Source organism: Chiloscyllium plagiosum, unplaced genomic scaffold (genome assembly GCF_037043375.1).
Source record: "Chiloscyllium plagiosum isolate Xiang-an unplaced genomic scaffold, Cpla_swu_hap1 HiC_scaffold_36, whole genome shotgun sequence".
In the NCBI taxonomy this organism is placed as follows: Eukaryota; Metazoa; Chordata; class Chondrichthyes; order Orectolobiformes; family Hemiscylliidae; genus Chiloscyllium; species Chiloscyllium plagiosum.
This window is the reverse complement of record NW_028270174.1, coordinates 2,101,000-2,125,668: the sequence shown is the minus strand read 5'-3', so window position 1 is coordinate 2,125,668 and position 24,669 is coordinate 2,101,000. Positions and strand designations below refer to the sequence as shown.

The 24,669-nt window shown below is 44.8% G+C and overlaps 1 protein-coding gene across 4 annotated transcripts in view; it reads left to right on the top strand.

Moving 5' to 3' along the window:
- The first annotated feature begins 4,629 nt into the window (after nucleotides 1-4,629).
- nfkb1 (nuclear factor of kappa light polypeptide gene enhancer in B-cells 1) overlaps nucleotides 4,630-24,669 on the top strand; it is a 97,707-nt gene continuing 77,667 nt past the window's right edge. Inside the window, exons 1-3 of one of the 4 annotated variants that reach the window (XM_043674523.2) lie at nucleotides 4,667-4,710; nucleotides 17,702-17,823; nucleotides 19,085-19,130. In XM_043674523.2, coding sequence (XP_043530458.1) covers nucleotides 19,089-19,130 — 42 coding nt within the window. In that variant the 5' untranslated portion in view covers nucleotides 4,667-4,710; nucleotides 17,702-17,823; nucleotides 19,085-19,088. Of the gene's footprint in view, nucleotides 4,818-17,701; nucleotides 17,824-19,084; nucleotides 19,131-24,669 lie in introns of all 4 variants that reach the window. The other 3 variants (XM_043674522.2, XM_043674520.2, XM_043674521.2) reach the window with 3 other exon arrangements.

Below are 24,669 nucleotides of genomic sequence, written 5' to 3'. Positions count from 1 at the left end.
ACTTGAACAATTCTTCATTTTAATTGTTTCCCCATCATTCACTATGCCTTCAGCTATCAGGATCCTGATCTCTGGAATTCTGTCCATAAACTTCCTCATCCATGTACCTCTCCTTCATGTCAATAGGTGTGGAGCTTGAGAAGCACAGCAGGTCAGACAGCATCGCAGGTGAAGGCAAGTTAATGTTTCAGGCTAGGACTCTTCATCAGGACTGGGAATGAGGAAGGGAGCCCAGATATAAATGGGGAGTGGAGGGGGAGCTGGGGGAGGGCTAGGTGGATGATGATAGGTAGATGCAGGTAGGGGTAATTGTGATTTGTCAGTTGGGAGGGATGAAGCAGACAGATGAATAGGAAGATGGACAGGTAGGTCAGATTAGGGAGGCAGGGAGGAGGGGGAGCTCTGGACATGGGATGAAGCTGGGGGTGGGGAGTTTTGAAGCTGGTAAACTCTATATTGTTGCCGTTGGGTTGTAAGTTCCCGAGCAAAAGATCAGGTGTTGTTCCTCCAGCTTACCTTTGGCCTCACTTTGACAGTGTCGGAGGCTAAGGATGGACATTTTGCCAGGGAAGTTTAAATGTAAGGCAACCGGAAGGTGGGGTTAGTGAACTGATCCCTGAGTCTGCATTTGGTCTCCCTGATGTAGAGGAGACCACATCAAGAGCAACAGATGCAATAGACCAGGTTGGAAGACGTGCAGGTGAAACTCTGTCAGGTCTGCAAGGAACTCCTTCGTGTTTTGAGATTCTCCTTAAAATGTGAGTCTTTGAACCAGCTGTCAGTCATTTGGAATGCCATGGGGAGATGCATGACCAACTTTTTGCTGGTATTAGTCAAGCTCTTGGTACCTTGTAGGGTGGGATGCACACGTGGTGACTCAGACAGGAGGAAGCTCTGACTATATGAAGCAGTCAATGTTTATTTTTCATTTATCAGTTAATGGTTACACTATACTGAAGATATATGATTGTGTCTTTTGAGAAAAACATCTCAAGGTAAGGATACATACACATTACTACTTTAGTTACTGACATGCTGTTTACACTCAGAACAATCTCTCAGGAGTAATTACCTGAGCAAGGTCTTATCGAATGGCTGAGCAGACTCATTCTTGCTCCCAATTCTTCTGTTCACATTTCAAACAGTCAGATTGACACAATTCTCCATACTACTGTTTCCAGTTTTGATTACACTTTGCCACATGATAACAATTGTGTTTGAAAATTGCTTTCTGTAAACAGAGGGGAAACAGATTTGAGAAGTACAGACAACAGAGTATACTTAAATGGGTTGTTTTCTGATTGAGTTTTCCAGCAACACATTTTCAGCTCTGATCTCCAGCATCTGCAGACCTCACTTTCTCCCTGTTTTCTGATTGTCACAATTGATGAGTGGTGTCCCACAGAGGTCTGTGCTGGGCCTTAGCTTTTTACAATTTATATCAATGGCTCAGATGAAGGGATTGAAGGCTTATTGGCTAAACTTGCAAATGATACAATTGGGAAGACTGTTGTGGAGGTGACATACCAAGGATGTAGATCAATACAGATAATTGTGAGTGAAACAAAATTTGGTGTTCTAGTGCATGAGTCACAAAAAGTGAACATCGCAGGCCCAGCACTTCATCAAGAAAGTTAATGAGATTCTATAGCAAAAACAAATATTGCTGGGAGGTCCTGATGAAGAGACTTGAAATGTTACTTCTGCTTTCTTCCCACAGAAGCTGCTCGACTTGTTGAGTTTCTCCAACAATTTCTGTTGTTATTTCAGATTTCCAGCATTCGCAATTCTTTGATTTTTTTTAGTGGGATGCTATCCATTATTTCAAAATGGAATTGAACATTAAAGTAAGGATGACATAAAGATAAGTGGAGGAGCAAGTAGTGTTGAGGAAGCATTGAGGCTGCAGAAAAACTTGGACAGACAAGGAGAGTGGACAAAGAAGTCACAGATGGAATACAATGTGGGAAAGTGAGAGGTTATGCACTTTAGAAGGAAGAATAGTGCTGTAGACTATTTTCTAAATGGGAAAAAGTTTCAGAAATCTGAAACACGAAGGAACTTGGGAGTGCTAGTTCAGCATTCTCTTAAGATTAACAGGCAGGTTCAGTTGGCAGTTAGGAAGGCAAATGCAATGTTAGCATTCATTTCAAGAGGGCTCGAATACAAGTCCAGGGATGTACTGCTGAGGCTATATTAGGCTCTGGTCAGACTGCATTTGGAATATTGTGAGTAGTTTTGGACCCCATATCGAAGGAAGGATGTTCTGGGGTTGGAGGGGGTCCAGAGGAGCTTTACAAGAATAATCCTGGGGATGAAGAGCTTATTATATGAGGGAGGTTGAGGATTCTGGGTCTGTACGCAATGGAGTTTAGAAGGATATGGGATGATCTGATTGAAACTTACAGAAAACTGGACATGGAGAAGATGTTTCCACTAGTAGGCGAGACTAGGACCTGAGGGTACAGCCTCAGAGTGAAGGGATGACCCTTTAGAACTGAGATGAGGAGGAATTTCTTCTGCCAGAGGGTGGGGAATCTGTGGAAGTCATCACCACAGAGGGCTGTGGAGGCCAAGTCATTCAGTGTCTTTAAGACAGAGATAGACAGGTTCTTGACTAGTAAGGAAATCAGGTTTTGGGAAGAAGGCAGGAGAATGGGGTGACAAACATCTCAGTAATGATCGAATGGTGGAGGAGACTCTATGAGCTAAATGGCCTAATTATGTTCCTGTCTTACAATCTTATAGTCTTACGTTATGCTTCTAATTTACAGGGTATTGGTGAGACCACATCTCAAATACTATATGCAGTTTCAGTCACCTTCTTTGGAGAAAGATTTAAATGCATTGGAGGTAGTTGAGCAGAGGTTTACTAAATTGATACAAAAACAGAAATTGCTGGAAAAACTCATCAGGTCTGGCAATGTCTATGGAGACAAAGCAGAGTTAATGTTTTAGTTCCAGTAACCTTTCTTAAGAACTAAATAAATATGTGGAATGAGTGGATTGTCTTATGAGGCAAGGTTTGACAGACTGGGCTTGTTTCCAAGCCTCATTCCTGATGAAGGGCTTATGCCCAAAACGTCGACTCTCCTGTTCCTCGGATGCTGCCTGACCTGCTGTGCTTTTCCAGCACCACACTCTCGACTCTGATCTCCAACATCTGCAGTCCTCACTTTCTCCTGGTCTTGTTTTCAGCAGAGTTTAGAAGAATGAGAGGTGACGATTTGAATGTGTAAGATTCTGAATAGACTCTGTGAGGTGGTTTGAGCAAACATGTTTCCTCTTGGGAGTGAGTTCAGAACTGGGAGAAAACAACGAATGTTGGAGATCACAGCAGGTCAGGCAGAGCACTAATGAGGAGTCATCTCAACTCGAAACCTTATCTTGCTCTCTCTCCATGGAGTAGAAAGTGAGTACTGCAGATGCTGGAGATTAGAATCAAGAGTGTGGTGCTGGAAATGCACCGCAGGCCATGACTCTCTCCATGGATACTGTCTGATCTGCTGTGATCTCCAGCATTTGTTGTTTTCAGTACGATTCCAGCATCTGCAGTAATTTGCTCCTTCAGAACTGGGAGACACTGTTTCAAATTTAGGGGATACTCTTTTAGGACAGACCTTAAGAGATTGTTTTTCTCTCAGAGAGTTGCTTGAATTTGGAAAACTATTTCCCACTTACAGCCACTCTGACAACAATCCTTTACTCTCACTCCCTCCTTTCTGTTTGAAGCCAGCCAGCCATTCCACCCATTGGGAACTGCAGCCCCATCACTCCCCCTGGGGGCAACAAGGAGAATTGCAAACTCCTTACTCTGCCATGAGTACCCTGCCCCCACGTTCTCCTTGTAGATGGGTGCTGGCAAGTGGGTATAACACCTTAGCTTGTTTCTGCAGTTAAGGGAGGCACTTCCCTGACAAGCTCCAAAAGTGGAGATTCAGGGGGCTACAGTTCCCAAAAGGAAAGTGAGAGGGTGTTAAAGTAGTCCCTGTAGCTGTGAGGGATTTGCACGTCTGTTTGTTGCCACCAGGGAGGATGAGGGAGCTGCAGACCCCCAGGTTGGCATGATGGAGTGGGGAGGCTGCAGAAGTCCTTGAGGGGAGTGACAGGGATGCACTTCCACCAGAGGCAGGAACCCCAGCTTGTCCCAGGGTTAGAGGAGATTGAAGACGCAGTGAGACTAAGGGGGGCTGCAGCAATCTCTGTCGGCCCCAGGTGGAATGAGGAAGCAGAAGTATCCTCTGTTGTCAGCGGTGCACTGAGGAGGTGCGCAGTTCCCCCAGGCTGCCCCCAGGGTGATTGAGGGGGCTGCAGTTCCCCCTGATTGCCCCCAGGGGGAGTGAGGAGCCTGCCGTTCCCCTGGGTTGCCCCCCACCCGGGGGAGTGAGGGGGCTGCAGAACCCCCAGATTGCTCCCAGGGAGAGTGAGAAGGTTGCAGTCCCCCTGAGTTGCCACCAGGGAGAGGGAGGGGGACTGCAGTTCCTGCTGGTAGCGCCCAGGGGGGTGAGGGGGTTGCAGGTTCTCCTGGTTGGCCCTAGGGGCAGGGGGCTGCAGTTCGCTCTTGTTGCCTCCAGGGGGAGCAAGGAGGCTGCAGTCCCCACTGGTTGCCGCCAGGCGGGGCTGACGGTCCCGGGCGGGCGACCGGGGAATTTCCAGCCGGGGAGCACTCGGCCCCGGGAAGCGGAGAGAGTCCGCTGGGTGCATGGAGTGGTGAGTGGGGCCAGCGGATTGCGAGTGGGGAATACATTGTAACTTGTGTCTGATACTTTGTTGTTGCAAGTTGTTACTTTGTAGCCGCTGGAGGATCCTCTTGGATGGTGAGTAAACCCCAGAGGAGGGCTCGTTGCCGGTGCCTCTCCTCACTCCTCAGTCTGACAGCTCCCTCACCCTTCCTCCTCACTCACTCCCACTCCACACCGACATTTGCTTCAGTGCGGGGCGGCCGCGGCAGGCCCGAGTTTACGCCTGAGTCGCTCCCTCAGTCCTCTCTGTCAGTCTGTCACTCTCAATTCCTCCCCTTCACTTCCCTCCCTCAATGCCTCACTCCGCTTTCTCCCTTAAAAACCCCATTTTCTTAGTGTTTTTAAATGTTACTTTCTCCTTGTCCTTCAACTAGACATTGTTTAATGTGTTTGTCCATGTGCTGGTGATGAGATGTGTTGTACTGATTCGGAAGACCATAAAAAGCAGGACCTGAAGTAGGCCATTCGGTCCGTCGAGGACCGCTACCCCCTTCAGTGAGATCACGGTTGTCCTCAACTTCACTTTCCTGCCTTTTTTCCATAACCCTTCATTCTCTTACCGGTTAAAAATCTGCCTATCATTGCATGTAAGCATGGTAAATGCAGAAACTGTTAAGAAACATTTAATAAGCATTTTGATGTGCATTTGTGATGTCAAGTCATGCAAGGGCCCAGTGCTGGAAAATGGGATTAAAATAGGTTGTTTGACCAGCATAGATTTATGGACCAATAGGCCTAGTTTTATACTGTAAATCTCTATGATGCTGTGATTCTAAGGTTGTCTCTCATTCTTCTAAATTCTAACCTACTCAACCACTCCTCATCAGACAGTCCCGCCATATCCTGGATCAGCCAAGTGAACCTTCCTTTCATTGCCTCCAATATCAGGATATTTTTGCTAAGATAAGGCCTCCAAATGGTTCATAGAATTCCAGCTTTTGTAACTAAGAATGAAAGGTCCAGAGGGCTGAGGGGCAGGTAAATTATAGTTGACAGGTGAAATCTATAGATCTCTTAATGTTGGGCTGAGTTGATTATTAGATCGGGGCAGTGTGAAAAGGCTGATTCTGAAAGGTATGTTCTTGTTATGATGCTGTTCTTTAGTTTCTTAAATTATGGTGATATTTAACTGTTTCATTCATCACAACTGATGAAGAAATTAAAGTGAGTGTTGGATTAACAGTGGGAATTCTTGTCAATGCCAAATTGTAGCATATGTAATATTGCGACATAAATTGGTTTTAATTGTGTAATTTTTAGAAATTAGCTTTTTTGATTACTCAAGGATGTGCTGTGAATGATATTGAAGCTCAAAATTGTTGAGAAGTAAACCATGTACTTTAACTGCTTATTGTGATATGTAGAGTGTTTTCAGGTTGTGTGTATGATGTGTGCCTGTGTGCATGTGCATGTGTGTGCCCTGTCTCTCAGTTAGTGGTTACTGGGTAAAGATGTTCAGGAGTGATGCCAGGCAGCTCTTTGTGGTCTTGATGGCGCAAACTAAGAGTCAGAATCAGGATTTCATGAGAAACCACGCGGCTGTGACTGGCTTAATCCCACAGTGTTGTCAGGGCGGGGGTGGGGAGCGTTGGGCATGAGGGAACATTGTTTGGAGTGAGAACTTAAACCAATGATTTTCCAATGTTTAATTAGAGGGAAATTCTGCTGCTCTAGTTCTGGATGTTAACTAAACAGTCTGGTACTTTAGAGACAGTGGAAAATTTGAAAGAGCTAGTGGCGAGGTTAAGCTGGGATTGTCATAGAACGTGAAAATGAATACTACTTTTATATGATGTCACTGAGGGACAGCTTGTCAATGGGAAATTGGATGAAGCTATTGATTGATCCAAGGTAGGTTAATACCACCTTATAAAATCAGAATAGGAATAGGCCATTCAGCCCCTCAACTTGCTTCATCGTTCAGTAACATTTTGGCTGATCTGTTTGTGTTTTGACTTCCACGTTCCCCCTAATAACCTCAGAATCAATCCACCTTTGCCTCAAACATAGTCAACGATCCTATTGCCTTCTGAGGCAAACAACTCTAGAGTCAACTGTTTGGGAGGGAAAAAAAATCTCACGTGTCCTAAAAGGGTGACCCTCTAATTTTAAAACCGTTCTCCCTAATTCTGATCTTTTCTACATCCACCTTGTCAACACACCATCCAGGATCTAATACACTTCAATCAAGTCACTCCTCAGTCTTCTAACCCCTAGTGGAACCAAACTATCCTCAAAAATCTGCTCATTTGAGGTGTCAATCTTAAAAAAGTCCTCCTCCAATCCACCTGTAATGTATTTGCATTTCTCCTTTAGAAAGCATTGTGCCTGGAGGTCAGTGTTGAGTGGGTCCCGCAGGGTTCTGTTTCTTGGGCCTTTGCTCTTTGTAGTTTTTATAAATGACTTGGATGAGGAGGTTGAGGAGTGGGTTAGTAAATTTGCAGATGACACAAAGGTTGGAGGTGTCGTCGATAGTATCGAGGGTTGCTGCAGCGCAACACACAGGATACAGAGCTGGGCTGAGAAATGGCAGATGGTGTTCAACCTGGATAAATGCTAAGTGATGCATTTTGGAAGGTCAAACTCGAGTGCTGAATATAGGATTAAAGACAGGATTCTTGGCAGTGTGGAGGAACAGAGGGATCTGGGTGTGCAAGTACATAGACCCCTCAAAGTTGCCACCCAAGTAGTTAGGGTTGTTAAGAAATCATATGGTGTTTTGGCTTTCATTAACAGGGGGATCGAGTTTAAGAGCCGCGAGGTTTTGTTGCAGCTCTCAAAGTCCCTGGTGAGACCACACTTGAAATATTGCGTCCAGTTCTGGTCACCCTACTATAGGAAAGATGCAGAGGCTTTGGAGAGGGTGCAAAGAAGGTTTACCTGGATGCTGCCTGGACTGGAGGGCTTATCTTATGAAGAGAGGTTGACTAAGCTTGGACTTTTCTCTCTGGAGAGAAGGAGGAAGAGAGGAGACCTGATCAAGGTATACAAGATAATGAGAGGAATAGATAGAGTCAATAGCCAGAGACTTTTCCCCAGGGCAAGATTGACTGGTACAAGGAGTCATAGTTTGAAGATATTAGGAAGAAGGTATAAAGGAGACGTCAGAGGTAGGTTGTGAATGCATGGAATGCGTTGCCAGGAGTGGTGGTGGAAGCAGAGTCATTGGGGACATTGTATTGCTGGACATGCTCATGGATAGCAGTGAGTTGAGGGGTGTGTAGGTTAAGTTACTATATTTTACATTAGGATTAAACCTCGGCACAACATCGTGGGCCAAAGGGCCCGTTCTGTGCTGTACGTTTCCATGTTCTATAATAAATGGTGAAGATAAAATTCAGTTCAGCCGTGATCGAGCTGAATTCTGAGACAGGCCTGAGGGGTGCAATAGTCTCCTGATCTGAGTAGTGAGTCTGTGATGCTGCTCAGTTTGTTCCGAGATGTTTCGTCAATAACACCAGTTGAATCTGCTGCTTGGCTTTATTTTGCTCAGTCTCTGCTCAGTCAGTGACACCAGGAAATACAGGCAGAAATACATGAGATGAATGTTGTTGGAACCTTTGGAGCTGCATATCCAATTTGTCAATTTTAGGTTACAGATTAAAAGCAAGTACAGTCTGTTTTGATTTAACATGATAATTCTAGAGTCATGTTTTAGCTAATACAGGTAAGGAAAGTTCGCATTCTACAAATATTGGCCGAAGTTCTCCAAACACATTATGGTCAGATAATCTTATAGCAGAGCAGACTGTATGTATTTTAAGTGTGAAAACTCAGGAACTGATTTCAATAAGTTATAAAAATTTCACAAAGTTAAAGTCATCACACATTAAACCTGCTGATAATTTGTAAAAATCCCCCAGGTTTGTGTTGAAGAAATGTGACAGTGAAGTTGGGGTGGTGTGAGTGAGGGGTTGGGTTGGTTACCCTCAGTCTGATCTATATTGATGCTACACCCAATACTGATGAAGAAAATGATCTGCTCATTCCTACATTGCTGCGATGGGATCTTGCTGTGTGACAATTGTCTGCCTTAGCCCTACGTTACAACAGTGATTACACTGACAAAGTGTTCTACATTGGATTTTGCAGCACCTGAGGTTATTGAGGGCACTATACAAATGCAGGTTTGCCTTGTTAAATATATGTAGCAGTGATGAAAGGGGGTCAGTGATGAATGGAGCCCAATCAAATATTTCCTGTATGAACTGAAAGCCAGTTGCTTCAACTGTTACCATACTAAACTATGTGATATTTCTCTGTGTGAGAAAGTATATAATTTTTAAAAGAAACAGTTACTTGTGTCACATTCACTGCTCAATTCTTCAGAAGATTAGTTTTGTGCAAAGGGATATTTCAGAAATCAGACTTCTATCCCGGAAGTATCTTGCGCAGCAACAGGAGGAACTCGTAAAAACACTGCAGACACACCATTGGTTTAGAACGAAGATGCAGACATTACTTCCTGGATGCATTACAGAGGCATTTCCCATCCCCCATCATGTGGGCACGGTATATCTGATTTCAACAAGCAGTTTACCCACTCAGAGGGAGATAGACTGTTTTCCAGATCATCAGAGATTCTGACGACAAAACAATGCAGCACCAAGTCTCTGAATGGCTTGCTGCATAGTTTCACTGCACAGTGTTGTGACACAGAATGGGTTCATATGAACTGATGAGTTTGGAGCAACAGTAGGTCACTTGGCATCTTGAGCCAGTTGTATCAGTCAATGTGATCATGTCTGATCTGATTAATGCCCGCTTCTGTCTACACACAACCCTCCCGATAGCCTTTCACCCACGCGCTCATCAAGAAATTAAAATGAGTTGACACCTGATGAAATTCTTCTTCCAGTTCCTCAGAGTGACTATTACATCCTCAGAGTTAATGTTACATAGTCAGTTACCATTACGTCATCGGAATTACTGTTTCATGCTCTGAGTTTATGCTGATAAACCCAGCTTAAAGATGTATTTAAACAAAAACTGGGGACACTAGGGAGGAGCAATAAATACTGGCCTTGCCAGTGCGCCCACATCGTGTGAAGAGATTTTAAATGTCATTCACGATCTCGTGTATTTTTTCAATCAGCTGCACTTACTTTTGGTTGGCTCAGTGATTGCCTTCAGCCAGCAGTGGGAATCTGCCATGGTGTATTTTTTTAAAAATCAGGAATGGGAGGTCTGTGGGCAGTTGATTGACCAGTCTGCTTGTTAATAAGAGTGGGGCTAAGGTGGGAGGGCGAATTCACCAGAGAGGGGAAAACTGTGTCATGGTCAAGGTCAAGGTCAGTCAGTGTGGAAGCTCCTTCATCTCAAATTCACATCCAAAGGGTCATTAGACTCCTTCCTGGTGATAATCCTGTCACGCCTCCCTGTACCTAGACCAGTATTCCCAGAGTTGCCACTAAAGTTAAACATTTTATCAAAGTATGCCATTTCTCCAGTTTCTGCAGCAATTCCTGTTCTAGTTTCAGCCAGCATCACATTTTCCACATGCAGACTCTGCTGCCTTTTGGACTCAATATCAAGTTAAATAATTTTAGGGCCCGAACACTTCACCCACCCTAACACCCCAAGCACTGTCATTACACAGACTGCTGATAGCTGACCCATTGTCACCCACTCATGGTCCCCATTATCAGTTTTCTTCCTCCCTGGCTTGCTATCATCCATCTCTTTCTCTGCCTAAGTATCATTCTAACTCTCTGGGCTCTGTCTCTATCTATTCATTTAGTCCTTCTTCTCCCCAACTGATTTCTTCAGCATACACTCACATTGTCCTAGCTGCTATAGTTCTGAAGAAGGGGCACTGGACTCAAAATGTTAACTCTGCTTTCTCTCCAAAAATTCTGTCAGACCTGCTGAGTTTCTCCAATTTCTGCTTTTGTTTCAGATTTCCAGCATCAGTGCTTTGTTTTATTTAAGGCAGAGTTAAAATTCTAACTCCCTAATAAAACTCCCTGTCTACAGTTAAACACAAACAGAAAACAATGTTAGTGTTATAGATGAAAGGTAAAACTGTGAAGGTAGTTCAATGGTCCTTGTCCTCAGGGTTCACTGAGTAATTCTTCTGATTGTCAGGAGTTATTGTTCATTGATCTCTCTTCTCCAGGTGTTTTTCAAGTCCTTGCAGGTGACCCACAGTGACTGGTTCACAATTTGCAAAGTGTCCAAGCCACTGGTTAAAAGCTACAGCTCCCAGAAACTGGTGAGGGAAAATAAACTGACTTTCTTCAAGCTTTAGATACTTTCACTGCAAGGGAGAAAGACCACCTCCATTTTTGAAGTCTAGAGGCTCCTGCCCATATCATTCACACCCACAAGCTGTTCACTTACATGAGAGGCAATTACATAATTGTTTGTAGGAGGAAGTCTTTGTCATCAACAACTAGTCATCATGTCAGAGATGAATCAGCTCTTTTTACTGGCTGAATCTCACTTTACACACAGTCCTCGTGTCTGTCCATCTGCAGTAACCTTCCTCCACTACTCGAACCAGCAACAATGTAAATACCACTTAAAATAAGTGATAGTAACTTCCTTTTACAATATGCAGCAATTCTATCTACAATGCTTGGCTTTTCAAACAGTTATTTTCCATTTCAATCCACAATCAAAAATATCGAAAAGTGAAAAGATATGGATTTTTGCAATCCATTGAAGGCATCTTCATATGGGCAGCTGATTAATCGCAGGATTCCTGCTAGACAATCAACTATTTGTATTTACTCTTGCTACATGGGTATTGTTGATTGGGGCCGAAGTTTGTTGCCCATTCCTAGTTGCCCCTTGAGAAGGTGGTGGTGAACTGCCTTCTTGAACCAATGCAATTCACCTGCTGTGGGTACAGCCGCCACACGATGAGGGAGGGAATCCCAGGATTCCGACCCAGTGACACTGGAGGAGTGGCGGAAGTCAGGATGGTGAGTGGCTTGGAGTGGAACTTGCAGGGGGTCATATTCCTGTGTATCTGCTGCTTTTGTCCTTCTAGATGGAAGTGGCTGTGGGCTTGGAAGGTGCTGAGTAAGAAACCTCTGGTGAATTTCTGCAGAGCATCTTGTAGATGTTACACACGGCTGCTACTGAGTGTCGGTGGTGGAGGGATTGGATGCTTGTGGATGTGGTGCCAACCAAGTGACTGCTTTGTCCTGATGGTGTTGAGCTTCTTGAGTGTTGTTGGAGCTACACCCATCCAGGGCAAATGGGGAGTATTCCATCACATGACTTGTGCTTTGTAGATAGTGGGCAGGATTTGGGGAGTCAGGAGGTGAATTACTTGCCACAGTATTCCTAGCCTCTGACTTGCTATTGGAGCCAGTGCATGCATATTGATAGTCCAGTTGAGTTTCTGATCAATGGTAATCTCTAGGATGTTGATAGTAGGCAATTCAGTGATGGTAACACCATTGAATGCCAAGGATGGTGGTTAGATTATCTATTATTGGAGATGGTCATAGCCTGGCACTTGTATGGTGCAAATGGTACTTCCACTTGTCAGCCCAAGCCTAGATATTGTCCAGACCTTGTTGCATTTGAACATGGACTGCTTCGGTATCTTGAGGAATCATAAATGGTGCTGAACGTTGTACAATCATCCTCACCTCTGACCTTTGATGGAGGGAAGGTCATTGATGAAGCAGCTGAAGATGGTTATGTCTGGGACACTACCTTGAGGAACTCCTGCAGAAATGTCCTGGAGCTGAGATGACTGACCTCCAGCAACCACGACCATCTTCCTATGTGCCAGGTCTGACTCCAGCTGGGGAGAGTTGGCTACCGGACACCCATTGATTCCAGTTTTGCTCAGGCTCCTTGATGCCACACCAACTGTACTGCAACAGCTTGTCAGGAACAGCAAGTTCTGGAACACAAGTCTTCAGTACTGTTGCCTTTGCAGTGTCCAGTGCTTTAAACCTTTTCTTGATTTCATGTGCAGTGAATTGAGTTGGCAGAAGTCTGGTATCTCTAATGCTGGGGACCATTGGTGGAGGCCAAGGTGGACCATCCATCCGGCACTTCTGGTTAAAGATTGCTGCGAATGCTTCAGCCTTGTCTTTAGCACTGATGTGCTGGGCTCCCCCATCATTGAGGATGGGGATATTTGTGGAGTCTCCCCCTCCAGTGAGTTGTTTAATCATCCACCACCACTCACAACTGGATGTGGCAGGTTTGCAGAGGTTAGATCTGATCTATTGGTTGTGGGATGGCTTAGCTCTGTCTATCACTTGCTGCTTATCCTGTTTAGCTTGCAAGTCCTGTTTGGTAGCTTCACCAGGTTTACACCCAGTTTTAGGTATGCCTGGTGTGCTCCTGATATGCCCTCCTGCACTCTCCATTGAACCAAGGTTGATCCCCTGGTTGGACTTCTTGTCCATCTGCAGCTTTGATCTGACTGGTTTTGGTGTTCCCATAAGGAATTATCCTCCCTCCCACGTGCCTCTTAATAATTTAGCAGTATGGATATATTCTCAGCATTTGCTGTAGGTGTCAGGACCAGAAAGCTGATCAGAAACTGTTACAGTTGTTTTACGTTTAATTTTCCTTCTTGATGAGAAGGGGTTTGGTATTAGAGTGAGGGAGTGAGTGTTGATTTTTAACCATCCTGTAAATGGCCAAGTTTCATTCAAGTTTTCAGTCCATCTGTTGAAAGTTTAGAGCCTTTCCTGGGGCCCATATGAACAACCCAGTGAATCACTGTCACCGTCCCACCTAATCTTTCTGATTTGATATTGTACAACACATGAGTACTCGAGGGAAATCTGGGGCTAAGATTGGTATCCAAAGAAACCTAAAAGAGACTTGATGTTCGGTGCCTGCTGACTGGTGGGGTTTGGGAGTAAAACCCACATTTCTTACTTGGAAGTTCCTGGGTTTAAGTCACCGCATCAGAGTTTGAGTCCATGATCTTGGCTAGTGGTCAACTGAGAAAACACTGCAGCATCAGAGCACCAGCTTTCAGGTGAAATGTTTAAACAAGATGTTGTCTGCTCCCTTGGCTGGATGTCAAATATACCAAGCCACTGTTTTGAAAAAGAACAGGAGGAAGTTCTCCTGATGTGCTGAAGCCAATATTTATCCCTCAGAGACATTGCAAAACCACTGATCTGATTATTATCAAATTGCTGTTCCTGGGAGATTGCTGTGCACCAATTGGATGCAGCATTACAACAGTGAGAACACTTCAAAAGTACTTCATTGTTCCTGGTGATTTTTGGGATGTGTTGAGGGTGCCCACCCTCCTTGCCTGCTCCTGCTCTCCCCAGCTTCCTGCTGCCTGCCCAATGCTGAGGGTCTAGCTCCAGCTGAGTGAGGGTCTAGCTCCAGCTGAGTGAGGGTCTAGCTCCAGCTGGGTGAGCATGGTTGAGTTTGTTTCTCACTTGTTGCGAGTATTTTTTTCCCCGTTGTAAAGAACCCCTCATAGACCAGAAAACCTAGAGCTGCCTAGACCTGCCTCCTGGATGGAGAAATCTAATTGGACATTGCCTGATTGATTGGTTTACTTCATGCCCCAATTTTTTTACATGAATAAAATTTCATTTCCAAAGTGACAACAGAGGCACTGCCCGAGCCCAAGTTATTGAAATCCCCAAAAATGTATTTTTGATAGATCCAGAAGCAACTTTCCCAGAGTACGTTTGAAATGCATTGAATCATCTTTGCTTGGATAAACCTGTGGTGCCAGTTGTTAATGAGGGAAGGGTTTGTGGTTATGCAAATCATTTTACAAACTTAAGATGTCTCAAAGTGCTTTACAGCCAATTTATTGATTTGTTTTGAAGGGTATTCACGGTTATAATGTAGGAAGTGTCACAGCCAATTTGTACACAGCAAGATCCCAGAAACAGCAATATGAATTTTTTTTGGAGGGATAAATATTGGTCAGGACATGAGCGAGATTCATCTGCTGCACTTTAAACAGCACTTTTACACCCACTGGGAGCTCAGATAGGGTCTTGCTTGAATATTTCATTTGAAAGAACCCTTGGTGAGATCTGTACTGTCTAAAGCGTAATGAGATTATTGCAGCTGAACCCCTGGGCCCAGATGAATTAACACCAGAGCTTAACTTGTAGGATCACGGGTTGAGTACACGGTTGTACAAGAAATTGGATAGTATTTTTCATGCGTTTGATGGCTTGAATGGTCTTTTCCTGGAATTAAGATTCAAACTGCAGTTTAGATGCAAAATAGAACCAGTTTTCACAAATTCAGTAGTTATTATATAAATCTGCAATTATTATATAAATCTACCCTGGAATTCGCGCACACTGGGGAAATATTGTTAAACTATAAGGCATCCATAATTCGATATTGGCTAATATTGACAATCAAGTTGAAACTTCTGGTTTTGCAATTTTACTAAATTCCTTTAAGCTCGCTGTGATTTGAAACCACTAATGTGAGTTCTTGATTTGAATAGTTCACCTTATTTTAAAGGTCCAGAATTTCCCCAGCATCTCACTGCTTTTTATTTAATGAAATTGATTTTAAATTCCCTGGATACTGAGGAGCTGTTTGAGTCTGAACCTGTGTTTGAGTACATAGATTTCAGATTATCAGCAGATTTAACTAGGACGTCAGGAATTTATTGGAAAATGAAATATTTTACTGCAAGTACCTATGAAGCAAAGTGTATAACATCATTTAAAAGCAATATTTCAAAAGGGAAGAAGGTAAAAAGATTTACGAAAAGATCAAGAAGGTTAAACATTCCCAGTTGATGAGTTAACATTTACAGACAAAAGATAGATTCCTCCTGTGCTGTAATTTCAATATTACCTAAGAATTATAATCAGTACCTGCTATAACACCACAAGTCACCAAGACAGCAGTGCAGTTTGTGCATACAGTTGTTAAATTGTGTCCCTTGTTAACTCACTTTTATCTTATTTCATGGGATGTGGGTGTCACCGGCAACAGCAACATTTATTGCTCATCCCTAGTTGCCCTTGAGAAGGTGCTAGTGAGCTGCTGCCTTGAACCATTGCAGTCCTTGTACAACCAGGGATTCCAGCCTATGCCAATTAGTGCAATCCATAGCTTTTAAATGTTGGCTTAATTATAATGTAGCCAGTCAGTCTCTCTATTCTGTTCGTAGTTGCATTGGAGGATATGTTGTCAGAATTCTTTTGGAGTAATGAGCTTCCTTATTGAGTGACTGCACAGTGTTACACTCTGTCAGTGTGTATTCTGTTTCTTGAGTTAGAGATTAAATTGATAATTTATCAGAAGTATAAAATCTGAGCTATTTGATAACTTGAGGATTGGGTACAGTCTGGTCATTGCTTGAGAAGACAGATGTGATTGGAGTAGATAGTGTAGGAAAAAGTTACCAGGATGTTGCCTGAACTAGAGAATGTTAGTTATGGGGAAAATACTGAACAGCTGAAGGTGTTTATTTTTGATTGTGGAGGCTGAGAGAAAATCTAATAGAATGTTTAAAATTAAGAGGGATCTTGGTAAGGTTGGATGGAAAGGTATTGGCCCCTGTGGTTGAGGGCGGCACGGTGGCACAGTGGTTAGCATTGCTGCCTCACAGCGCCAGAGACCCGGGTTCAATTCCCGCCTCAGGCGACTGACTGTGTGGAGTTTGCACATTCTCCCCGTGTCTGCGTGGGTTTCCTCCGGGTGCTCCGGTTTCCTCCCACAGTCCAAAGATGTGCAGGGCCAGGTGAATTGGCCATACTAAATTGCCTGTGGTGTTAGGTAAGGGGTAAAAGTAGGGATATGGGTGGGTTTCGCTTCGGCGGGTCGGTGTGGACTTGTTGGGCCGAAGGGCCTGTTTCCACACTGTAATCTAATCTAAATCTAAATCTAATCTAAATCTAAATAAACAGGAACATCAATTTCAGGTTAGGGATAGTGTTATGCAGAGAACATGAGGAAATGTTTTCACCCAGACAAGGACTGAACCCTTTTAAAACATAAAATATATTTGAATTTGCACTTGAGGTGCTGTGATAGTAATGAAATCAGCAGCTCGAATCACCAAGGATAACTCACTGAGATTGTCCCAATCATCAGAAGTGCATTTTATCATTTTCTTACAACTGATTGCTTCTGACAAACTAATCAGAAAAGCAAAATCAATCCCATTTCAGTCCCAGAGCACCCACATACATACATAGCTTGGAAATGCATGATTCATATTCACATCCATCCAGTTTTTTTTTAGGATCACATTCCATGTGAAAATTTATGACGAAAAGAGCTTTCATTTCCGTTATTGTGTCTCTGAGAAATGTTCCAACACATTTACATATAAATACTTTTAGTTTTAGTCAGAGTTAATGTCAGTAAATATCATAAGTAATTTGCATGCAAAAACTGACCTAATACATTGAATTAATAAAACAAAGAACTGTGGATGCTGAAGATTTGAAACAAAAACAGAAATTGCTGGAGGAACCCAGCAGGTCTGGCAGCATCTGTGGAGAGAAACAGAACTAATGTTTCGCGTTCAATGACTTTTCCTCAGAATTGGTATTACTAGGAAGAGGCAGTATAAATGCTGAAAATGGGCTGGGGTGGTGATGAAGTATGAGAGAGAGAGAGAGAATAACAGTCAGATAAAAGGATGGATGATTGTAAGCCAGGGAGAAAGAAAAGCTGATAATGGGGACCATGAAAGGGTTGGCTGTGCTGAAAGCAGTCCATGTGAAGACGCCCTGGGATGTGGGAGTGGATAAAGGACACGAAAGAGGAAATTATTGAATTCGATATTGAACCTTGAAGGCTGCAGGATTCCCAACTGGAAGATGAGAGCAGCATCTTCCAGTTTGTACTAAGCTTTGCCGGAGCACTGCAGTAAACCTCAGACAGCGATTTTGGCCAGAGAACAGGGTGATGCGTTGAAATGGCCGATAACTGAAAGCTCAGGGTCATTTTTGTGGACAGGATGTAGATGTTCTGCAAACTGGTCACCCAGTCAGTGTTTAATTTTCCCATTTTAGAGCAGATCACCTTGTGAGCAGTGAACAGAGCAGACTACATTGAGTAAAGTGGAGGTAAAGTGCTGCTTCACCTGGAAGGTATCTCTGGGGCCTTGGATACTGAAGAGGGAGAAAGTAAACAGGCAAGTATTTGCAACTTCTGTGATTGCAGGGGAAGGTGCAATAGGGATGTGTTGACAGTGCGGCGCTCCCTCGGCGCTGACCCTCTGACTGTGCGGTGCTCCCTCGGCAGCTACCGTGGTATCACAGGAACCCCCCAATGCTGTAAAGTTTGGTGTGTGTGTGTGTGTGTGTGTGTGTGTGTGTCATTAGCCCTCTAACCCTCACCTGATTGGCTGGTATTTTAATAGACATTAGTGTAACCTGGTCAGTTGATAGAGTCATCTTCTCATTATTATAACTCCCTAACCAACTGCAATAAGCAAATGATGAGCTTCCTTCTTGTTTTCCTCATGGCAGCAAAGGATTACTGTTTGTTTGAACTGAAACGAGTTCCTGTTTCTCTGGAAGATAATTTTCTTTGGAATGTGACAAATGCTCTCATAATGATTGGTATATTTGAGTGGTGTACCTGCTCCACTGGATAAATTTGAGGAGGGGTGACAGTAGAACTTTGAATTCTGCCAAGTATTTGATTGCATTGGGGCAATTCTTAACTTGTATTTTAATGTTTGCTGGTAAGCACATCTTCACACTGTCATTAACAAACCAGATCATTCCAAAGTCTCCTATTTTCTCTCTTATTCCTGTTGAAAATGCAGATGTAGAGCACTTCCAACATTAACCTCTGTCATTTTTTGAGAGTGTGAGCACATCACCCAGTCCATGATGTGTTCACGGTTACCTGAAAACCAGTTCTCGCGCCTGCCTGATGTTCTGTTCTCTGAAACTGTTACGTTGCCATTTAACGGATGATGAACTTGTTACTATTTGTAGGAAACTTGCTGTGCAGGAGTATCCATCACATTTCCAACATTACATCGGTGACTACTTACTGCACTTCAGAAATATTGCGTTGACTGTGGATGTCTGCAGGTTCTCCAAGCTGCTATTGAAATGTGTGTGTTGTTTTCAGTGAGTCAATAACACTTGAATCAGAAACGAATTGCTGGAGAAACTCAGCAGATCTGACAGCATCTGAAGGGTCACTGGACCTGAAACAGTCACTCTGCTTTCCCCCCACAGTTGCTGCCAGACCTGCCGCGTTTCTCCAGCAATTTGTTTTTGATTCAGATTTGTAGCATCCACGGTTCCTTGGTTTTCTTATCTGATAACCTTTGGTACTTGTGTGAATGAGAGTCTCTGTTTGATTGTAGAATCCTAAATCTGATTAAAATTTTAAAGTAACTACAAGTCAGGATTTTTTTTTGTTTCCTATCCTAGATTCATGATGGCTGAAGAGGATACCTATCGTCTTGGAGTCCCTGATGTAAGTGGGATTAATATTTCTGTTTGAATCGAGTTTTGTAAATACCGACCTGTGCAATGATTAATTACAAATCTCTGGTGTGAATCTCAAATATTCATTTGCATACATGAAATGTATTATTTAGTACTGGTGAAAAGAATTGCTCAAGATTATGCAAAACAGGGAGAAATTGTTTCCGGTGGCAGAAGGATCAGTCCGCAGAAAACAAACTTTGACAATATTTAGTCAATGAACCAGAGAGAAGATGGGGAGAATTGTACACATGCAGCCAGTTTTTGTGATAAGGAATGCTCTGCCTGAAAGGGCAATGGAAATAGATTAGCAAGAACATTTGAAAGGGAATTGGAGAAATATTTTGAAGAAGAATGATTTGCAAGATTCTGGGGAATAGCAGGTGGTGATAGGAATAATAGTGGGCTGAATTGTCTCTGTGGTGTTCTAAACTCTGCTGCCATGAGCTGGATTCGAGAAACAAAATATCACCTAAAATAATATGATTCTGAATAATTTAAAGACATCAAATAACTGAGTGTTGTCATGATTTAGAATCTCCCTTTCACCTCAGAACCGAATCAGATCAGCTTGATACTCTTAAAATCTCCAGAGGGGACTACAATGTTTTTGTGTTGTGAAGTTTGATCACAGCTTCTCAGTAGCACCGACTACAGTAAAAAAAATTGCTCCAATTAATTTCAAAAGTTCATTCTTGCTTATTGTTGGCTGCTGTGAAAAATCAGACTGAGGCACTGGGAAAATGTTTAGCCAGGACAGTGATGCCTGTGGCTCACTCCATGGATCTGAAATGAGAAGAGTTTAACTTGCCCAATTGCTGTCCCTCATTTTGATAAGTACAGAACCCAACATGCTATTCACTTTAAATCATAAACATTTCATATTTCGGCTGTACTTTTGTGGTAAATGTGGTTATATCAGTACAGCACATGGGAGAAGAAGTTGAATACTGTCATAAACAAATATCATTGAAGGGTTGTCACAAATATTTGAAGTGATGGTAATTGAACAGTTATTGCAAAATGTTGCAGATCATTTTAATTATTTATTTAGAACCCATCAACAACTTACAACTCTTGTCTCTCCCTTAACAAAATAAAATGTCCCATGGTGCTTTACAGCAGCTTTAATAGATTAACTTTAACATTGAACTCAAGCTGATGTAGGAGGTGAGGTGATGAATTATAAGTGACATTACAGGAAGACTGAGGTGAAGGAGGGTGGGAATGCAAAATTCCAGTCAGCGGGGCACAGGCAGCTTGGGAAAAGGCTCCCAAAAACCAAAGGCTTCCTCACGGAGCAAAGGCATCACTAGACAAGAAGCCAACACTGGAGAGAAGCCGAGCTCTCCAATGGCCATGATGATCAGTGAGTGCCCAAGTTAAGGTGCTCTGTCACCTGCCTGTTCAACAATGCTACATGGATGGAGGCAGAACTGAACTGATCTGACAGTTCCTGTGAATTGTGCATGGGTGAGATTCCCAATCAATATGACAACTGTTGGTGAAATGGACTGTTTATTCAACACGAGCAAAAGTTTTGCAAGTATGAAAACATAGTAAAACAAAGGAAAGTTCAAGAAGAAATGCGTTAAGCAGCTTTCAGGAAGGCTATTGGATGAAGAAAGACTGAGGCTAGTGAGTGAAAGTGGCTGAGAGAGCCGTCACAGTAACACACCCTTTGTATGAATAAGTGCTCTTTTGCTGTGACTTTGAAAGGATTGGTTAATGGTGAGATTTTGGAAAGAGTGCTCCTTGTTCCATTCCAAGTTTTTTGGCTGTTGTTAAGAGATTTTTTACTAGCTGCTAATTGGGGTATGCCTGAGTTGGGAAAGGTCACTGTTGGTTAAACACATAGTTGGAGCCAGTCAAGACACAAGAATTCTCAAGTGTGTGGTGCTGAAAAAGGACAGTAGGTCAGGCAGCATCCGAGGAGCAGGAGAGTAAACGTTTCAGGCAAAAGCCCTTCATCAGGAATGAGGCTGGGAGCTTCAGGGGTGGAAGATGTAAATGGGAGGGGGATGGGGCTGGGTGGGGGAGGAAGGTAGCTGAGAGTGTGATAGGTGGATGGAGGTGGGGGTAATAGTGATATTTTGGAGAGGAGGGTGGAGGTGGGATGGAAGATTGACAGTTGGGACAGGTCTTGAGGATGGTGCTGAGCTGGGCGATTGGAACTGGGGGTAAGGTGAGTAAGGGGAAAAGAGGAAACTGGTGAAATCCACATTGATGCCAAGGGGTTGGTGGGTCCCCTGGCGGAAGATGAGGCATTCTTCTTTCAGGCGTCGGGTGGTAAGGGAGTGGCTATGGAGGAGGCCCATGACCTGCATGTCCTTAGCAGAGTGGGGTGGGGAATTGAAGTGTTCGGCCATGGGGTGATGAGGATGTTTGGTGTCTCTGAGATGTTTTCTGAAGCACTCTGTGAGTAGGCATCGTCTCCCCAATGTCGAGGAGACCGCATCTGGAGCAACGGATACAATAAATGACATGTGGAAGTGCAGGTGAAACTCTGATAGGTGTGGAAGGCTCCTTTGGGGCCATGGATGGGGGTGGGGGGGTCATGGGAGTGTGGGGGGGAAGGTGAGGGGGGAGGTGTGGGCGCAGGTTTTGCAACTTCTGCGGTGGCAGGGGAAGGTGCCAGGAGGGGAGGGTGGGTTGTTGGGGGCGTGGACCTGACCAGGCAGTCGCAGAGGGAACGGTTTTTACGGAAAGTGGATAGGGGTGGGGAGGGAAATGTAAGTCTGGTGGTGGGGTCTATTTGTAGGTGGCAGAAAAGGCAGAGGATGATGCGATGTATGTGGAGATTGGTGGGATGGAAAGTGAGGACCAGGTGTGTTCTGTCCTTGTTGCAGTTGGAGGGCGGAGCTGCGGGAAGTGGATAAGATGCGCTGGAGGGCATCATCAACCTTGTGGGAGGGGAATTGCAGTCTTTAAAGAAGGAGGTCATCTGGTGTGTTTTGTGGTGGAACTGGTCCTCCTGGGAACAGATACGGTGGAGGCAGGGTAGCATTTTGCAAGAGGTAGGGTGGGAGGAGGTGTAATCCAGGTAGCTGAGGGACTCGGTGGGTTTATAGAAAATGTCAGTGTTGAGTCAGTCACTGTTGATGAAGATGGAGAGGTCAAGGAAGGGGAAGGAGTTGTCAGAGATGGTCCAGGTGATTTAAGGTTGGGGTGGAATGTGTTGGTGAAGTTGATGAACTTCCTCCTTATGGGAGCCCGAGGTGGCGCCTATGCAGTCATCAATGTAGTGGAGGAAAAGGTGGGGAATGGTGCCGGTATAACTGCGAAAGATAGACTGTTCCACGTAGTCGACAAAGCGACAGGCATTGCTGGGGCCTATGTGGGTGCCCATGGCTACCCCTTTCATCTGGAGGAAGTGGGAGGATTTGAAGGAGAAATTGTTGAGGGTAAGGAACAGTTCAGCCAAATGAATGAGGGTGTCAATCGAAGGCTACTGGTGGGGACGTCGGGAGAGGTAGAAACATAGGGCTTGGTGGCCCTGGTCATGGCAGATGGAGGTGTAGAGGGATTGTAAGTCCATGGTGAAGATGAGGCTTTGGGAGTCAGGGAAACGGAAATCTTGGAGAACGTGGAGGGCATGGGCGGTGTCCTGAACATATGTGGGGACTTTCTGGAGCAGAAACGATAGGACAGTGTTGAGATAGGTGGAGATGAGTTCGGTGGAGCAGGAGCAGGCTGAGACAATGGGTCGGCCCGGGTAGTCAGGCTTGTGGATTTTGGGAAGGAGGTAGAATCAGGCGGTTAGGGGTTCCCAAAGTGTGAGTTTGGAAGCGGTGGGTTGGAGATCCCCTGAGGTGATGAGGTTGTATATGGTCCCCCTTGTCTTCAAGTTGGCGCTTGGCTTCAGCAGTGGAGAGGTCAAGAGGGGGATGCAGTGGTAGTTTGGGCGTACTGACCTCTACACGGCTGAAACCAGGCTCCAGCTTGAAGATAACCATTTCCTACCGCCTCCTGAACCATGACCTCACCACCCCATCATCAAACCATTATTTCCCAGACCCAACATAACCTTATCACCTCAGGGGATCCCCCACCCACAGCTTCCAACCTTGTAGTCTGGGAACCCCGCACTGCCAGATTCTACCTCCTTCCCAAGATCCACAAGCCTGACCACCCCAGGCCGACTCATTGTCTCAGCCTGCTCCTGCCCCACTGAACTCATCTCCACCTACCTCGATACTGTCCTATCCTCCCCTGGTCCAGGAACTCCCCACATGCGTTCGAAAAACCATCCACACCCTTCACCTCCACCAAGATTTCTGTTTCTCTGGTCCCCAACGCCTCATTTTCACCATGGACATCCAATCCCTCTACACCTTCATCACCAAGCTCTCTGATTCTTCCTCTCCCACCAGTATCCTTCCATTGACACTCTCATTCGTATGGCTGAACTGTTCCTTGCCCTCAACAATTTCTCCTTCGAATCCTCCCACTTCCTCCAGATGAAAGGGGTAGCCATGGGCACCTGTATGGGCCCCAGCTATGCCTGTCTCTTTGTTGGCTATGTAGAACAGTCCATCTTCTGAAGATGTCCTCCAACGCATTTCATCCACGTCCCGCACCTCCGCCCTCGAACCCCACCCCTCCAACCGCAACACGGACAACAACCCACCCTCCCCTCCCGGCACCTTCTCCTGCCACCGCAGGAATCACAAAACCTGCACCCCCTCCCTCACCTCCATCCAAGGCACCGAAGGATCCTTCCACGTCCATCAAAGTTTCACCTGCACTTCCACTAATGTTATTTACTGTATCTGTTGCGCCCGATGTGGTCTCCTTTACGCTGGGGAGACTGAACGCCTTCTCGCAGAGCACTTTAGAGAACAACTCCGGGACACCCGCACCCACCAACCCTACCACCCTGAACATTTTAACTCCCCCCTCCCACTCTGCTGAGGACGTGCAGGTCCTGGGCCTCCTCCATCGCCATTCCCTCACCACCCGATGCCTAGAGGAAGAACGCCTCATCTTCCACCTCGGAACACTTTAACCCCAGGGCATCAATGTGGATTTCACCAGTTTCCTCATTTCCCCTTCCCCCAACCTTACCCGAGTTCCAAGTTTCTGGCTCAGCACCATCCCCATGACCTGTCCCCCCTGCCAATCTCCCTTCCCACCTATCCACTCCACCCTCCCCACTTCCATCCACCTATTGCAATCTCAGCTACCTTCCCCCCCAACCCCACACCCCCCTCCCATTTATCTCTCCACCCCCCCCCCCCCCCGCCCAAAGCTCCCAGCCTCATTCCTGATGAAGGGCTTTTGCCCAAATCGTTGATTCTCTTTCTCCTTGAATGCTACCTGACCTGCTGTGCTTTTCCAGCACCCCACACTCGACTCTAATCTCCAGCATCTGCAGTCCTCACTTTTTCCTGCAAGAATTCTCAATCCTGCTCCGCCATTCAATAAAGTTATGGCAAATCTGATTACTCCATATGCCCACCTATCCTCCATAATGATTCACCTTTTTTGCTTTACAATCTAAGTACCTCTGCATCCACCACCTTATA